The sequence below is a fragment of the Monodelphis domestica genome, chromosome 4 (genome assembly GCF_027887165.1).
Source record: "Monodelphis domestica isolate mMonDom1 chromosome 4, mMonDom1.pri, whole genome shotgun sequence".
NCBI classification, from domain to species: domain Eukaryota; kingdom Metazoa; phylum Chordata; class Mammalia; order Didelphimorphia; family Didelphidae; genus Monodelphis; species Monodelphis domestica.
The window spans coordinates 4860714-4877978 of NC_077230.1; the positions used below are offsets into that span (position 1 = coordinate 4860714).

Here is a 17265-nt window from a genome sequence, read left to right on the forward strand (position 1 = left end):
TTCCCATACCACAGAAGGCATCATTTGACCACAAAAAAATGTATATAACATAATTATAAAATACTTTTTAAACAGTCAGGTTTAAATAATTAGAGAAATATTAATTGTTCATGTGAACAGAGCCAATAAAATTAAAATGACAATCAAACTAATATACTTATTCAATGCCATTCGAATTAAATTATCCCAAAGTATTTTATTAACCAGAAAAAGTAAATTCATTTGAAAGAGCAAAAGGTCAAAAATATCAAAGGAATTAATGAAAAAATGTAAAGGTCTTGCAAAACCAGATTTCAAACTGTATTACAAAGGAGTGATCATCAAAAGTATCTGCTACTGACTAAAAAATAGAAAAGTAGATCAGTAGAAAAGAACAGACATACAGCAAACAATAGAAAAGGATTATGGTAACTCTGCATTTGACAAGAGTAACGAACCAACCTTTTAGGATAAGAATTCATTATTTGATGGTAATTAATGGGAAAATTGGAAAGTGGTCTGACAGAAACTAAGTATAGACAATTTGTCAAGAAAACATCAAAATGGATACATGACATAAAAGGAGATAAGATAGGAGAAGAATCTATGAATAAACAATATAAATATTATGAGCTTACTTCTGCTTAAATGAGGAAAACAAACCTAGGTGGGTCCTTCCAAGAGTTTAATTTAGAAATTAGAATGTGCTGCCTGAGCAAGTTTTCTCTCATTTAAGATTTTTAAATGAAGATGACCATTTCTTGTGAGTGACATAAAGGGCATTTTCTGTTAAGTCCAGGTTAACCTAAACAAATCCATGAAATTCTTTCCAATTCTTTAAATCTATTAATTCTGGAATATATATTTAATATTTTAATTATTTGGCCTAAAATTCTGTGACTGAGCTAAAAACCCAAACTGTTGAACTTCTTTATAAACTGTCCACCTATGGCATTTCTTCAATTTCTTAAATAAGAACATTATTTCATGAGAATTAAATTCCAGGGATTCTGAATGTACTTTAAAAAAGCAAAGTTGTACATAATGTTTTTGTAGTTTAATTTACATTTTTTTCCATTCCGTGCCTAAGAAAACGCTCCTATTGGTAAAGTTAAAAATCCTGAAAATACTATTCCTCTTTACTTGTAGCTCTTTTTTGATTCAATAAATTAAAATTACACGGTATAAATTCTTAACTAAAATATTACTTATTTTCAACTGTAATTAAATCCTAAGATATTCTTATAGGGTCCACTTTGCATTTTGAATCATAGAATTTTGAAGATGGAAAGAATTGTTTTTGGAAATTCAACTTTCTCTAAGATCATGAAGTAAAGCACCTTTATGCTAGGTAACTAATACAAAAGTAGATTGTTTTTTTCTCTTCTTTTCTGGTTCTAAATACTGAAAAGGTATACCACTGAAATTCTTCCAGGATGGACCAAGGGACAACATAGGTCACATACTGTTATTTTAATTAAGAATTATTTTTTCCAAGTAAATACACTTTGTTTATACACCATATACATTTATATTAAATATAAGATGAGAAATGTGACCCCTTAAGTAAAGGGGAATTCCAGAACTGAAATAAAGAATAATCAGTGTCCAATATTAATTCAAAAATTCACAGTTAATTATAAGTAGAATATGTTATATTCATGGACATAATATTTCCAATAGAAACCTTTCAAATTTCTCAGTTTTAGTAAATATCAATTTGCCATCTATCTTCAAGGCCTTCAATTACAATATAGGGAAAAGTTCTTTTCAAGATTGAGTCTTAAAGTTGTGAACTCTCACCTAATCAAAATTAGGAGTACTAATTGATGAAGAATATCTTACATAATTAATTTTCCAACTAATTTTCAATTACCAAGACAATACTGAAAATGATTATTGAATGATGAACCCAAAGTTCACACCTTCCATAGCCAATATTCATATGTAGTATTAACTTCTCTGTTCTCATCCTTCTTGACTTGTTTGCTTGCTTTGCCATTTTCTGACCACCTTTTCTTTGTACACACACCTTCCTTCCTCTCTGGGTTTTCAGGCCCCTTATTCGCTTCTGGTCTCCTAGCTATCTGACCACTATTTCCTAAGCTTCTTTTTCGGACTCATAACTCATGTTAAACTCATCAAGTGAGTGGTGCCCAAGGTTCTTTTCTACATCATAAGCTATCAACTGCCATTGGACAGTTCAAACGAATGTTCCAGAAACATAATTAACTAAACAGGTCTAAAACTGAACGTATCTGTTTTTAGAAAACCCTCAGCTTCCATCTTAGAATCACTACGCTGTAGTTGGTTCTACAGCAGAAGAGCAGTAAAGGCTAGGCAATGGGGATACGGGACCTGCCCAGGGTCACACAGTTAGGACGTGTCTGAATCCAGATTTCCACCGAGGGCCTTCCATCTGTGGTTTGACCTGCAATCCACTGAGCCACCTAAGTGCCGCCTCCTTGCTGTCTTTTCCTGTTCAGGCCTTCCCTCTACCAGATGACGCTTGTTTCTGAAGAGGGCACCCCCAGTGTTGAAGTCTCCCAAGTTATTACCCTTTAGTACTATCCTCAACTTCTCACACTCAGCCATGCCACATATTAAATTAGTTGCAGCATTCAGCTGTTTCTCTATCCACAACATCCCTAGCATTTGATCCCTTTTCATGGAGCTGCCATATTAGCAGTTGTTCGTCCTCCTTCACTTATTTTTCCTGAACTAGTGAAATAATCTAATTGTCCTCTCTCACAAATGTCTCCCCCAGCCCAATCCCCTTTGGAGAGTTGCCAAAGTCCTCCTTCAGTGTAGATGTGACGGGCCATTCTCCTCCTTTATAATAAACGCCAATGGCTCCCAGCCATGCTGTTTTCAGCTGGTTTCATAGGACTCTGCAGCCGCATCCCACAGAGGCATCATCCCCTTCTCCTAGATGCTCTCCACTCTTTACTTTTCATGGCAGCGCTCTGTCCTGCTTCTCGTCCTATCTATCCAACCATTTCTTAACTTCCTTGACGGAAACTTCGTCCAGCTCCTATCTACATCTACGGTCTGTCAAAGGCTCATGTGATCTTGTCCCCTTACACTAAGTTTCATGCTTAGCAATCTCATCAACTCACATGAATTATATTTTCGTGTGCATTATTCCAAGATCTATGCATTCAGTCCTCATCTTTTTACCAGTATCTGAAATGCAGCATGTTTAAACTAAATGACCTTTTCCCTAACCTTCGTCCTTCCTCCAACAAAAACGACGTATCCCTATTGTTTCATCGTCCTGCCCGTCGTTCACCTCGATTCCCAATCTCAGAGATATTCTTGCTTCTTCACGCAGTCACCCCATACTGCCAAATCTCAGCATTTTTATCTTCCCATTTCTCAAAAGTATTCCCTCTTCTTTCCTCTGACACAGTCTTTACCCCTTTGGAGATCCTTATTACCTCAAACCTGGACTTCCTCAATAGTCTTTAGAATAGACTCACTACCTTGTCAAACGCTTCCTACACTGATCTGTCAAGTTGATCATCAGAAAGCATACATCGGATCATGTGACCCTCTACTCGATTAACTCCAAGTATCTCAAAGATCGCACAAAAAATCCTGTTTAGTTTTTAAAACTTTTCACGAACTTGGCCTCCTAACTGTCCAGTTTCCTTCCACTCCTTCAACTGCTCTAAAATCTTTACTCCTTGCCTTTCTGTTCACATGACCATTTCCCTATTCTGTGGCCTGTTCCCCCTCCTTGTTTCTACCTCATCGCTTACTCGACAGCTCAGCTCAAATCTTCCCCTCGACAGAAAGGTCTTTCTTGGTTGGTTTCCCCAGCCCACGACAACGCTTTCTGAAACGGGCTTGTTTACCGAGCTCCTACACAGTTGTTCACATGTGGATCTCCCCCCACCACAGCTGTATCCTCAGCTCGTGGCAAACAGTGATCACTTCAGTACCTGGCCATGCTATCTAGAATGCGCTCCCCTTCCTCACTTGTATCCCAGAGAATCCCTCCCTTCCTTCAATGCTCAAGAACCACCATCCAAATGATGGTGTTCCTGTTCCATACTTCTAGTGCTCTACCTCAATACCTTTGATTGAACCACTTTAGATATATTTGCTAATTATTATATATACATGTTTACATACACATGTTGTCTCTATCGACAGAATTTCCTCCTTCATAAAATGAACTTTCATTTTTTATCTTCAGATCCTCAATACTTACCCCAGTGACGGGTACAGTATAGGCATTTGATAATTGATAACAAAAACTCTCTTACGAAAATGCACAAATTATGACAGTCCTTAGGAAAACATCCAGTCATATACCAAAAAGAAGTTTTGACTGGTAATATTAAATATTATGTTCACGAGGATCATAGAACTTAAAAGTTAGAATAGAATTAGTCGAAATCCTCCATTTCATACATAAGGAAACTGACCCCTTGACAAACTAAGTTGCATGTTTACTGTTTAGACTCATGTAAACACAAGAAATTGCTTTTCTTTAACCACTACAGCTCATGAAGCCACTTTTTTCCTTTTTTGGCTTTTGTTAAGTGTTACCTTACTATCATCTCCTTTGTGGCTCTCGCTTCACTGGACATTCTACAGCACTACTACGGATACCATCAATTCCATAGTACGGAGAGATAAAGAGTCAATGGTGCAGCCAGTGCTTGGGCTATCCCAAGTAACTCTACCTTCTAGCCAGATCTCTTTGAGATGGACATTTCTGCTGCATGTAAGATTTTTCTGATGCTTTCCATCCTCTTCCGGGACTTTGATGAGTAAGGTAGATACAGGAGGCCCAATCTCAATCCACAGACCTGTAGTCACCAGTTGCCTTGGCTGTATCACCACCACGCTTTTCAGCAGACAAAGCCAAGGCATCAATTTGGAAGGCCAAACCAAAGGTGGCACCAACTTCACCAGCAATGTCCCTCAAAAACACAACTGTCACTTTCCATAGGGTGGAACTTGGGCAGCAGGGCAGAGACAAATAAGGAAGCACAAGATGAACACTGAGAGTAGCTAGTATCAAATGAGCCTAGACTTGGGATGCCTGGAAAAGAATGTAGCGTGACCTCTTATAAGAAGCAATGTATTTTTATAACAAGCCTGAGGTTGGTAGAGAATAACTGCCGCCATCTTAAAGATGGGGAAATCCGAGCTGTGATGTGTCCAAAGTCTCACGGTGACAGTAGAGATCTTCAAGTTCAAGCTTTTGAATGGAGCTCTGAGCATCCGTGCGGAGAGAAGGCTGGCCCAACCTCATTATTGAGAAGAGTACTTCATTTATAGCCCTAGTAAAGATTACTAATTGCTGAATGAAGCCATTAAAGCAATGGTTGCAGCTGTGCCTCAACTCATGGGCACAATGGATCCGACAGTCCAGCACCCAGGGTAAAGGGCTCGTGTCAGATTGGAACAATGCCTTCTCCATTCTCATGACTAGAGGCAGTCAGGGGCAAGTGAAGTTTGCGCGTATCTGAAGAGTGTTCAGCACACTTTCACCATCTATTCTCCAGTTTATTTGAATTCCTCACATAACTGGCTTAGTGGGGCAGAAATCTGAAAGGCTCCCACAATGATACTGATGATGCAATGTTGAATGGGATGTGTGAAGCCATGGGGGCAGAGGCCTTAAATCATAGAGTAGATAAAGAAATTAAGTGGTAGAGACCTAACTCCCAAGAACATTTAGGACTGGAATTGCTTCTCCATTAATTAGAAAGGCAGTGTAGAGCCTTAATGAACACTTCAGTTTTGGAGAACCTATATTTATTACATGGGTATTTTTGAAAAACTCTATTTACTGAGTTCCTCAGAAGTATATCTCTGTTCAGTGAGGTCAAGAACATCAGGGATAGGAACCATGGTGAATATTCCCAATGGGTTGAACTATAAATTGAATAAATAAAATGTAAGTGTCTTGGGGATGAGGCACACAAAGTTTATATTTATATTGACTCCTGGGAGATGGTGACGGGTTTGGCTGAATAGTTGGGGCCTAGATGGAACAGTACTGGACAGTGAAAAAAGAGCAATAGCTTTGGGATGAAGGCTAATGCTTTCTATACATAGCATATAGTTTGTGTACTGTGTTCTCTCACAGCAGAAATCGGAGACAAGGTCTTTCGTTAGATGGAGACAGCGTCTACGATGCTATTTTTTAGACGACGATAAAATGCTCTTAACGAAGATAACAGTGGTGGTTTTTTTTCCAATGATGCTCTTCAGTGTTATGATCCAACATAACCTGGTAGAATAGGAAACACTGATTTGGTGGTAGAATGGCTTGAGCTTCAATATTAGATAGGACCTGGAATAAGTTGCATATAAGAAAGCTATAACTTCTAAGTTATTTTAATTCAGATGTAATAAGGAATAGGAATAATTTGAAGGTATCATCCATTTTCCAGTAAGCCAAAAGTGAAAAGGAGTTGCTACCAAGCCTCATCATAAGCTAGTTAAGTCTTATTTAGGAACTATTAAACAAAGAAAGGTAAAAGCACCTGCCCTTAAGGAATTCAGTCTAATGGGAAGAACATGAAAATAACTACATGCAAACATGCTACATACCAGATAAATAGGAATTAATCAACAGAGTAAAGGTATCAGAATTAAGAAAGATCTGGAAAAATTTCTTGTGGGTAGGATTTTACTTGGGGGAAACATTTAAATTACAGGTTGAGATTATTCCTCTCTGACATGCTTAAATTTTTTACTTCATAGCTACTTTCTAGAGTACAATAAAAGATTTTTTCACATAATTTAAAATATTTACCAGATTTGATATTGACTTCTTCCATGTGGGTAAAAAATTTCCTCTTCAATACAGATGACTAACTTCTATGCAACTTTTAATCTTAGGGAGCTATTTGGCTCAGTTTAAATGGCTTGCCCAGCCAGGGTCACACAACTCAGTATGTGTGAGAGATAGGACCTGAATCTAGGTCTCCATGATGTTAGCTCTTTTCACACACTTCACTAGTTCACTAACCTATATGATGAGCCGGACTACAATAATGCTAACAAGAATGATGACTGTGGTGTGGAATATACCATGAATAAAGTGTAGAAAAATAAAATACTAGAGAGAATAAATTCTTTATAGAAGAAGTGATATTAACTTCTTATAGCTCTCAAACCTCAATAATTACTGAAATACATACTTATAAACAGAAAACTGTATCTTACTTTTGATTTTTAAAGCCTCTAATATCTACACTTTCCTTCTAATTCAAACAATTTAATAATCTTTCATTGAATTACCTGTCCAAAAGAACCCTTTCCAATTAAAGAGTCAATTTCATAACGATCCATCCATTTTTCCCCATTTTTTACAATATAATCATAGTTATCATCATCGTAGCCATCATTGTAAACTTTCCGCTCCTTTTTATGACTAGAATCATCTCCTTGGCCCTGTTGATGTCTTCGCTTCTTTTTTGCATAGTAAACCTGAAATTCAAGATATACAGTTATATTTTTATATTACTAAGTATGCAAATAATTTAGATACTGGTAAAAATTTGATGAGGAGAATATAGATGCCAGTACTAAAGGATTCATGTATTATATACCTTTTCCTTCAAAAAACACTTAAGTGCTTGTTCTACTCCTATGCTAAGGAAATTAAAGTTTAAATATATGATTTATGCATTTGTTGAGTCTACAGCCTAGTCAAACAAAATGCATTAATGTTATAACAGCTATTTTTCTTATGGGTTATTAAGACAAAACAATAAGCAAAAAAGCATATGCAAGAACACATAAGTCATTCTAAGGACACTACAGTTTAAACTATGCTTACAAAAATCAAATTAATATTGCGAGTTAAATTATTCTAAGTACACACACACACACACACACACACACACACACACACACACATACACACACACACACACATACATATAATATTTCTGCAACTAAAAAAATAAACAACCCTATTTTTAGGTTTATTAGTAAAAGACAATATGTACACATGCCAATAATGAATGTAAGAACATTTATCTCAGTCTCTTAATTAACTTTTTCATATTCCATTGCCACAATAATATAGTAATAACATTCAGTAACATCAAAACATCATCAAATATATACTACTATCACTCCTCTAGCCACACTGATGCATACATTTCTTCATTCATCTATTCCAAAGCTCATGATGTGTTTGACTTTTAATTCAAATAAATTAAAGAACTAAATTCTGAAGTAAAAGGGAAACAGAAGTAACTTCATTTTATTAAAGGACTATTCATTCGACAACAAATTACTGAGCCAAGATTAAGAAGCAGGATGACATTTTACTCCAAAGATATCTTTAAAAGAATCTGAAATATATAGCATATCCTATCTGAGAGCATCTAACGGACAAATATCTTAAGCATCTAAGTACAGCTAAAAATCATTTGATAGGTTCATAGATTTGGAGTTGGAGAGAACCTCAATAGCCAAGTGTAACTGGAACTACTCATTTTATAAACGAGAGCCCAGAGAAGATACATGCCTTGTCCAAAGAGTAAGCTGTCAGAAAAAGGATTTAAAGCCCCAGATCTCTGACTCCAAAAAAAGTGCTTTTTCCAATACACTCTTCTGCCTTCCATAACTTAAATACAAATATTTTTAAACTCACGAAATAACTGACATTCTTTACTAAGGTCTATAAAGACATCATCAATATGATAATCATGGAAAACCTTGTAGCCCCCATTACTCACAAAATGATTTTCTATTAGTTTTTAACTTCTTTAACAGATTCATGTTGGTGTCAAATAAACAATTTACTTACCTCATTAATATGTTTGTATGTTTTGATCAAGTCAACAGAGAGTTTCCTCAGGGGAGCAGTTGCTGGATCACGGAAGGTTTGGGGCATTCGTCTCTGTAACATGACAATATCAGGCATCACCTTAAACAGACAGAAAAGACTAGCACTTTTAACTAAGCTACGTTAACTATATCTATGATTAAAAAATAAAATCACTATCCAAGAAAAAGAATGTGCATGTTTATGTGTATGAAATCAAATATAAAAATATTTCCCAAGGCAATTGTTTATCATTCAAATCAATGCAGGCACACAAATTCACTGGCTGAACATATTCCTTGCTTTTGACACAATCTTTGAGCACTGAGAATAAAACTCAAGACATGATACAGATAAGATAAAACAACTGGCATAAGAGAATCGCATCCTAGAGATTACTTGCAGCTTTTGTGACAAAAAGTGTTGACGAACCAGGCAATACAGTTGGTTACCTAGAAGGTTCTAAACTTTCCTTTCCTACACCTGACCAGGAGTTTGCTGTTAAAGATAATTACTGGGCTGATTACAGGGAAAAAATTCTTTTTATCAAATCTCTGATTAGAGCCAGATATTTAAGAAACCAAGGGAAATAATCAAATCATGTAATAATAAAAGTTCTTTATCGGTGATTAAGTGGTCAACAACAATTCCTAAAGAAACATGGTAAACAATTAACAATGATATAAAATATTGGTATAAATAAGCCAAATGTAAATCAAATCAAGAGATGGGAATTGGCCAATGCTAAAAGGACCCCCTAAAGAATTTTAGTGTATCCTGTAGAAAGGTATATTTCTGTTTTGGTGTATCTTTTCTGTGTAGAAGGGGACACCTTTGCAGAGCCCCCAAGTGAATGATTCTACATACTGATGGAATACTTGAAAGGTTTTACAGCTAGCATAGTTCTCCTTTTAGAAGAGGGCAAGGCCAAGTTGACACCAGGCCCCAAATTGCTATCAGGATAGTTTCATGTACTTTGGAAAGTTCAGTATGGATCAAATTTCTGCTCAAAACAGAAGTCAGTTTCATCTTTGCTCTTTCTTTTGCTTGTGAATTGAAAAAGGCCCTAGAGCCCAAGACTAAGGTTAGAGCAAGCAGAGTGATCTGGTAAGCTTTGTAAAATGCTTTGTATTTTTGTTGGATCATTTGGGGAATTCTGTAAAATGTTTCTAGTTGTAGGAATCTGCAAAAATTTTTATCTGGAAATCACCATGATTTTCATTTGTATGTATGAAAATCTAGCATTGACTGTTTTGAGACTTTATCATATGGAAGTGGGGAAGCAAATAAAAGGACACTGCTTATGCTTCCCTAGAGACCGAATAAGAATGAACTAAATTTGGGACAAGGACTATATTTTAAAAAAGAAAAGAAAGATTGCATCCCTGAGAACATACTGGAATGACAAATTTCACACACTGTGAAACACATAGAACACAAGGAGTTCTCTCAGCTTGTGATTATACCTTCTTAAGTAAATATTTCTATGTAAAAGGAGAAAAAAAAATACCTAACCCACATATTATTTCATATTTATTTACCTCACAAAGGAACTCAAGGAACACCTAGCTATTTTCAAGGTTCGAGGTTCAAAGTATATCTTTATTTTTAAAGTAAATTTTTTAAAAGAGATGGGCTTTGGTATAAAAATAAAGAAAAAATATTCCATACTGAAATAGGGAAATTAGAAGGTGGAAGGATATTAACCAAAAAGGGGGAAAGAAAAAAGGACCAGGGTTGAGTAATTGAAATGAAGCTTTCCAAAGAGGAATAAACTAAACTCTGAGTAGGAATCACTTATGTATAAATCTTCTATGAAATGCTATGTGTCCACAGCTTGTAGTGAGTGTAATGAAAAAGTTTTAAGACTCTCAGTGGTTGGTGGTTTCCAAATGAGGAATAAATGAATGAATAAATTGGAATAAATTGCTTTCTAACTATGTAGTGTCCTCAACTCCCACCTAAATTTGAGGTTTAACAAATAAACAAATAATTTACTATTTAACTTCCCCTAATTCACATTGTACAATTTTTTTGGCATTATCATATAAACTAAAGAGAGCATTTTAGTAAATACCATAAGATTTTGTACTAAAAAATGAAGACTGCAAAGCACTGAGTGGTATCATCACTGCTGCTTATCAAGAATAAGGGCTTCAGAAAAGAAAGGTTAGATGAGAACTACAGAGCTATTTAATATTACTAAAGAATGGGGGGAAAAAACCACACTGATACTGTCTCTATTTTTGCAATTGATTCTATTATGTACCAAGTGCTGACATTTCATGTAACTACACAAGTTACATTTCATTAATCTTTGAGTTAAGTTTGGAAATTCAATTTTCCTGTAAATCACTCATTGTCTCTAAGTTTAGAAACTGAGCTTTACACTAATGACTATTCTATTAGTATGCCAAGGAAATGTTATCCTGAAAGGATGAAGGTAGATGCTTGGGAGTCTTGTCTGTTGATCAGAAATACTGTTAGTCCTTCAAGAAAGTCTAGTCTGCTATCTCTATGACTAATTAGCCATGCAGATGAACACCATCAATGAGCTTTTCATACAGACAGGAAGGACGGAGAGATTGTTGCTGGCCCTACATTCCAAATTTCCAACTAATCATATTACCCACCCAAATCTATGACACTTCTGACTTTGAAACTGGTTGTATTGTTTTCCCTAAAAATGACACTGCCTTCTAGTTTTTGAGGCATGTCCATAAAAATAACCTAACAGCTCTCATTCAGGGTCTTAGCTTGCTAAGAAAATGGAAACCTTCTGCATTGACAAATTTATATTTCATTAAAAAATTGATCAAGCTTAGAGCTTGTGCTTTAATTTACCTTAACTTGAATAAGGACACTGGAACTCTTTACTACTAATACAGTGAAATGGCTGGCATGGTTAGAAATCTAAAATTACATTTACACATCCAATGATGCCTTAATATGGTCCTAGAGCCAATAAAGAAGTTAATCTGATAAACATACCACTATAACAATACAGTACCCTAGGATTCATAGGTATTTTGGATAGGAAATATTTTAGTAATGACTAGTGTTATGATATGACATTAATTATTTTGTCAAAGAAAGTAGAGATAATTGCTTTACTTTTATTATCAAAATATATTCCTAAAAATCAAAGTGGCACAGAACACCAAAAAACAGAAGGCAATCAGGTTATAACCATTATGCTTTATGTTTAGTTTTCTTTATCTGTTTGTTTCGACGCTATTTGATCTACGTTTGTATTTTTATAAATGGGTACCATAATTTTGAAAATTACTGATTTATAGTAGTAGCTATTAATTCTAGATCATTCCAGTTTTTAAAATCACATCCCTTGATATGCTTCCCTTTTTCTAATCTATTTATTACTTTTTCTTCTTTCTTTTTCCTTTCTCTTGGAAAATTTTATTTGATTAATTAATTTAGAGTATTATTCCATGGTTACAAGATTCATGTTCTTTCCCTCCCCCTTCCCCAAGCTCCCTCCCATAGCTGACACAATTCCACTGGGTTTTCCATAATAATATTTGCACTAGGGTGATTTGTTTAGAGTCTACATCTCCTATCATATTCCCACTGAACCATATGTTCAATATAAACAGTTGTTTTTCTTCTAAGTAGAAACTCCCACAGTTCTTCCTCTGGATGTGGATAGTGTTCTTTCTCCTAAGTTCCTCAGAAACGTCCTGGATCACTGCACTGCTGCTAGCTGAGAAGTCCATTACATTAGATTGTGCTACAATGTATCAGTCTCTGTGTACAATGTTCTCTTGGCTCTGCTCCTCTCACTCTGCATCAGTTCCTGGAGGTTGTTCCAGTCTCCATGGAATTCCTCCACTTTATTATTCCTTTGAGCTCAATAGAATTCCATCACCAACATATACCACAATTTGTTCAGCCATTCCCCAATCGATGGACGCTCCCTCATTTTCCAATTTTTGGCCACCACAAAGAGCGCAGCTATGAATATTCTTGTACAGGTCTTTTTCCTTATTATCTCTTTGGGGTATAAACTCAGCAGTGCTATGGCTGGATCAAAGGGCAGACAGTCTTTTAGCGCCCTTTGGGCATAGTTCCAAATTGCCCTCCAGAATGGTTGGATCCATTCACAACTCCACCAGCAATGAATTAGTGTCCCTACTTTGCTGCATCCCCTCCAGCATTCATTACTTTCCTTTGCTGTCATGTTAGCCAATCTGCTGGGTATAAGGTTGTTTTTGATTTACATTTCTCTGATTATAATAGATTCAGAACACTTTTTCATGTGCTTATTAAGAGTTTTGATTTCTTTATCTGAAAATTGTCTATTCATGTCCCTTGCCCATTTATCAATTGGGAAATGGTATATTAGTTTTTTCTATGAAATAGATTCAAGATAATTTTTCAGAATTATTGTTTTTTGATCAGCAAAAATTTGCCTTACTTCCTCCCACTCTGACATGAAGAACAAAGGAAAAATAAAACTCTGGATCCAAAAATTTATCAGGCATTAAAGCAAAATAAATTTCTACATTGGCCATATCCAAAATAATTTTTCATTTCATATTCTGAATTCTTCATCTCTTAATAGGTAACATGCTAATGGCTCTGAAATAATGATTGGTCATTACACTAACCAGAGTTTCTAACTCTTTGAAAGTTATTTGTCTTTATGATATTTTTGTCTTTTCCTGGTTCCACTGACTTCACTCTACATAAGTTCACAAAAACCTTCCCATGTTTCTTTGAAACCATCTGTTTTATCATTTCTTAATATAAGATATTCCATCATATTGGCATACCATAAATTGTTCAGCTGTCCCCTAATTTATGGGCTCTCCTTCAGATCCTCAAAATTGCTACCTAAAAAACCCCAACAAAAACAAATATTTTCAAATATATCCTTAGGGTTTGCTTTGCTTAGTACTAGTCTTTTCCTTAATCTGTTCTTCCATTTTTCTCCTTTTTCTTTACTCTTTTTCTGTCAAATGAAATGTTTCTGAACGTGTATGAAGTATGTATTCTATCCTCTTTTAACTAGTTCAGACACAAGGAAAAATTGAGTGTCAAGCACTCCTCCTAACTCTCCTTTTCTCATTTGTACAGATGGCTATTTTTTATACTCTAATTATGTGAGAAAATTTTACCTTCCCACTGCTATTCTTCCCATCCTGCCCCAAACAGTGTATTCCTCTTCCCCTCCCTTTCTAATTGGAAAGATTAAAAAGTCTTATCACAAACATTTCCAAGCCCTCTATAACCACTGGCAATGAAAGAATTCAAAAGACATACATATCATTTTCCCATATAAAGAAGTAGGCAACTTAGAACTTTACCACTGATTGTTCTTTTCCTTTTTATGTTTCTCTTAAATTCATATTTGAATTTCAAAATTTTCTTCCCAACTGTGGTATTTATTCAAGTATCCCTCTAAATCCATTTTTCATCCCTCTAGAATTATAGTCAATTTGCTGGGTAAGTAAATCTTGGCAGGAAGCTTAAATCCTTTCCTTACTGAAACATTTTCCTCCATTCTTCTATCATGATGCATCCTAAATCATGTGTTTCTGATTGTAATTCCATGGTATTTGAATTCGTTCTTTTTGGCTGCTTGTATTATTTTTTATTTGATCTAGAAGTTTGGGACGTTGGCTATGATGTTCCCAAGATTCGCATTTGGGAGTTTATTTCAGGAGGTAATTAATAGATTCATTTTACTTCTAATTTGTCTTCCTCCTCTAAGAATCTAGGCAAGATTTCTTTTAAGATTTCTTGAAATATAACTAGATTTTTGTTTCGGTTGTGATTTTCACAATGCAATGAAACTTATATTTTTCTTCCTTGATCTGTTTTACCCATATGCAGTTAGGTACTTCACACATTTTACTTTTTTTTTTTCAATCTTTTAACTTTGATGTTTCTTGTTGGCTCATGTAGTCATGGGCTTCTCTTTGATACATTCTACCTGGTTCAAGGTTACTTGGGAAAGATTTTGTACCTTCATACCTCTGTTATTTTCCATTCCAATGATTTCTTCCATAATGTGTTCCTTTTCAAATTTCTTTCAAAATTCTTTCTCATTTCATAGACAAAAGATTTTCCCCCCCTTTACCCACCATTCTTGCTTCATCTCCTCCAGGAAGTCTTGCTGAACTTTAGCCCATGTTGTTTTTTCTTTAAGATTTGGACTATAGAACCACTGGAATCACTGCTTCCTTCTGAGTTTATAACTTGAGCATTCCTGTCACAATAACTGCTTTTTATTGTGGGATTCTTTTTGTCAGCTCATCTTTCCACTCTATTTCCTGACTTTAGATTTGATTCTGTACCTTTCTATAATGAAGGTCTGGCCTTTCAGAGTAATTTTATCAATGAAATATTAAACCTTTAGATTTCTTAAGGCAATAATCTAGCCAAGAATAATGGAAACCAGTGTAATTGTTTATTTCAATAAGATTATAATAACATAAATCTTAAGGAGCCAAAACAGTTGAATAGAGGCAAGCAGCCCCAAACCACAAACCTCTGTAAGTTATACCAGTCTGAATAATAAGCCAAAAATGCAAGAAGAAGCTATATCAAATACCCAAAGGCAGGATGAAAGGAAGCTGGTAGAAAAAACTAGTGCTAGTACTAGTAAACAGATATAAAGTCTACCAGCATAAGCTGACATAGGATAGACACCTGCATCCTAAGTCTCTGAATTCAGAAACAGCAAGAGTAGAGTTCAGTCAAGAAAACCCCAAGATGGTAGAGAACCTATACCACAGACCTTGAAAGATAATGGAATTGGCAATGGCAACACTCAGAATAGGTACCTTAGCACTAAGCTAACACTTCAGCATCCTGGATATTCAGTGCACTGACATGCAAAGATCCAAAAAGATCTAACTCTGGTAGATGGAAATCTATACAAGAACTAAGGAAACTTAGTTCAAGACCAAATAGGTAAAGAGAGCCCTAGTATAAAACCTCAATGTTCTCAAAGTCCATCAGGACGTAAGAAGATGTGGATACCGAAGAGACAATTATATGAAGACTTACTATAGATTCAAATTTCCAATTCAGTCTTTAGTTAGGGGTTTGTAATTGGTTCTGCTTTTTTAGTTGATCTGCTTTTTCTCTAAAGCACTGATTTGGCTATATCTCATGAATTTTGATTTTGTTGTCTCCTCAGTGCCACTCTCTTTAATGAACTGATTGATTCTATGTATGGTACATATGAACTATAATGAACTGATTGATTCTATAAATTTGTTTTTGACCTACCTCCATTTTAAAATTAAGTCTCCAATTAATTTATAATTTGTCTTTCTATGTTCCATTACTGATTATATCCCATTGACATTCAGTTGCTTACTGTTTATTTCCTTCCATCTTTTTTTCCCTTTTATTCTGCTCTCTCACCTTTCATTTCCTCTACACAAACCTCTTTTACCCTTCTTTATCTTAACTCCCCCTCTTTTCTTATTATCTTTCTACTTCTCTACAGGGTAAGAAAGATTAACATATTCAAATAAGTATGTTTGTTGTTCCCTCTTCCAGTCATTCCAATAAGAGTAAGGTTAAAGCATTGCCTGCCACCACCTTACCATGCCCTCTACTATAATAATTTTTTCACATCACTTTAGGCAAGATAATTCATCCCATTCTACTTTTTCATTCCATTTTTTAAAAATATCATAACATTCTAGTTTTACCTTATTCCTATGCTCTCTATGTAGCCTTCTTTAACTGCCCTAATAAAAAAAATTTAATAATAAAATGAGATAAAATGTTAACAATAAAAATAATAAAAATTTTAGGTTTAAAAATATATTAAACTCAATGCAGAAACTGGAGGGGATAGGGAAAAGAAGGATAAAGAGGAGGTCATAAACTGGGTATGATAATTTGGCAAGTAATACTACTACCAAGAAGGCCGAGGATAGTGCACCAGTAAGTTAATAAATATTTCATAAGAACCAGGCACTGGGGCTAAGCACTGATATATATGGTATAGTCAAAAATAGTCTCTAACCACAAGGAACCTGACAGTTCTACACTTAACCTGATTGGCAAACCAATCAGTTATCCATGATGATCAATCAAGTTATTTTGAGAAGGAAAATTGGCTCAGGTCAGAAAAACAAAGCATATAAAAGCTTCTGTGCTGATCAATAGTGGTAGTTAATCCTTGACTGACAATTACAATTGTAGCTCACAGTAAATAGAAAGACTTAAGTCTCAAAAACACAAAAACTCAAAAAATTTTTAAAATGGAGGGGTACACACATGCATGAATTATAAGATAGGGAAAAGAAGGGAAAGAGTGACAGGGAAAAGTGGGGAAAGGAAGAGAGGAAAAGATAATATATAATAAATAGTTGCAAGCAAAATGAACTGCCTGATAACACAGTGAGGAATAAAAGTGGAGTAAAAGAAAAAAAATTAAAAACTACCTATGAATTGGAAAATGGCTGAACAAACTGCACCATATGAAT

At 35.2% G+C, this 17265-nt stretch overlaps 1 protein-coding gene across 13 annotated transcripts in view; it reads right to left on the reverse strand.

Moving 5' to 3' along the window:
* DYRK1A (dual specificity tyrosine phosphorylation regulated kinase 1A) overlaps positions 1-17265 on the reverse strand; it is a 226068-nt gene that overhangs the window by 38176 nt on the left and 170627 nt on the right. For 10 of the 13 annotated variants that reach the window (XM_056797064.1, XM_056797061.1, XM_056797068.1 and 7 more), the window contains 2 exons: positions 8774-8893; positions 7252-7440 (listed from right to left, as the gene is read on the reverse strand). In XM_056797064.1, coding sequence (XP_056653042.1) covers positions 7252-7440; positions 8774-8893 — 309 coding nt within the window. The remainder of the gene's footprint in view (positions 1-7251; positions 7441-8773; positions 8894-17265) is intronic. The other 3 variants (XM_056797065.1, XM_056797070.1, XM_056797066.1) reach the window with 1 other exon arrangement.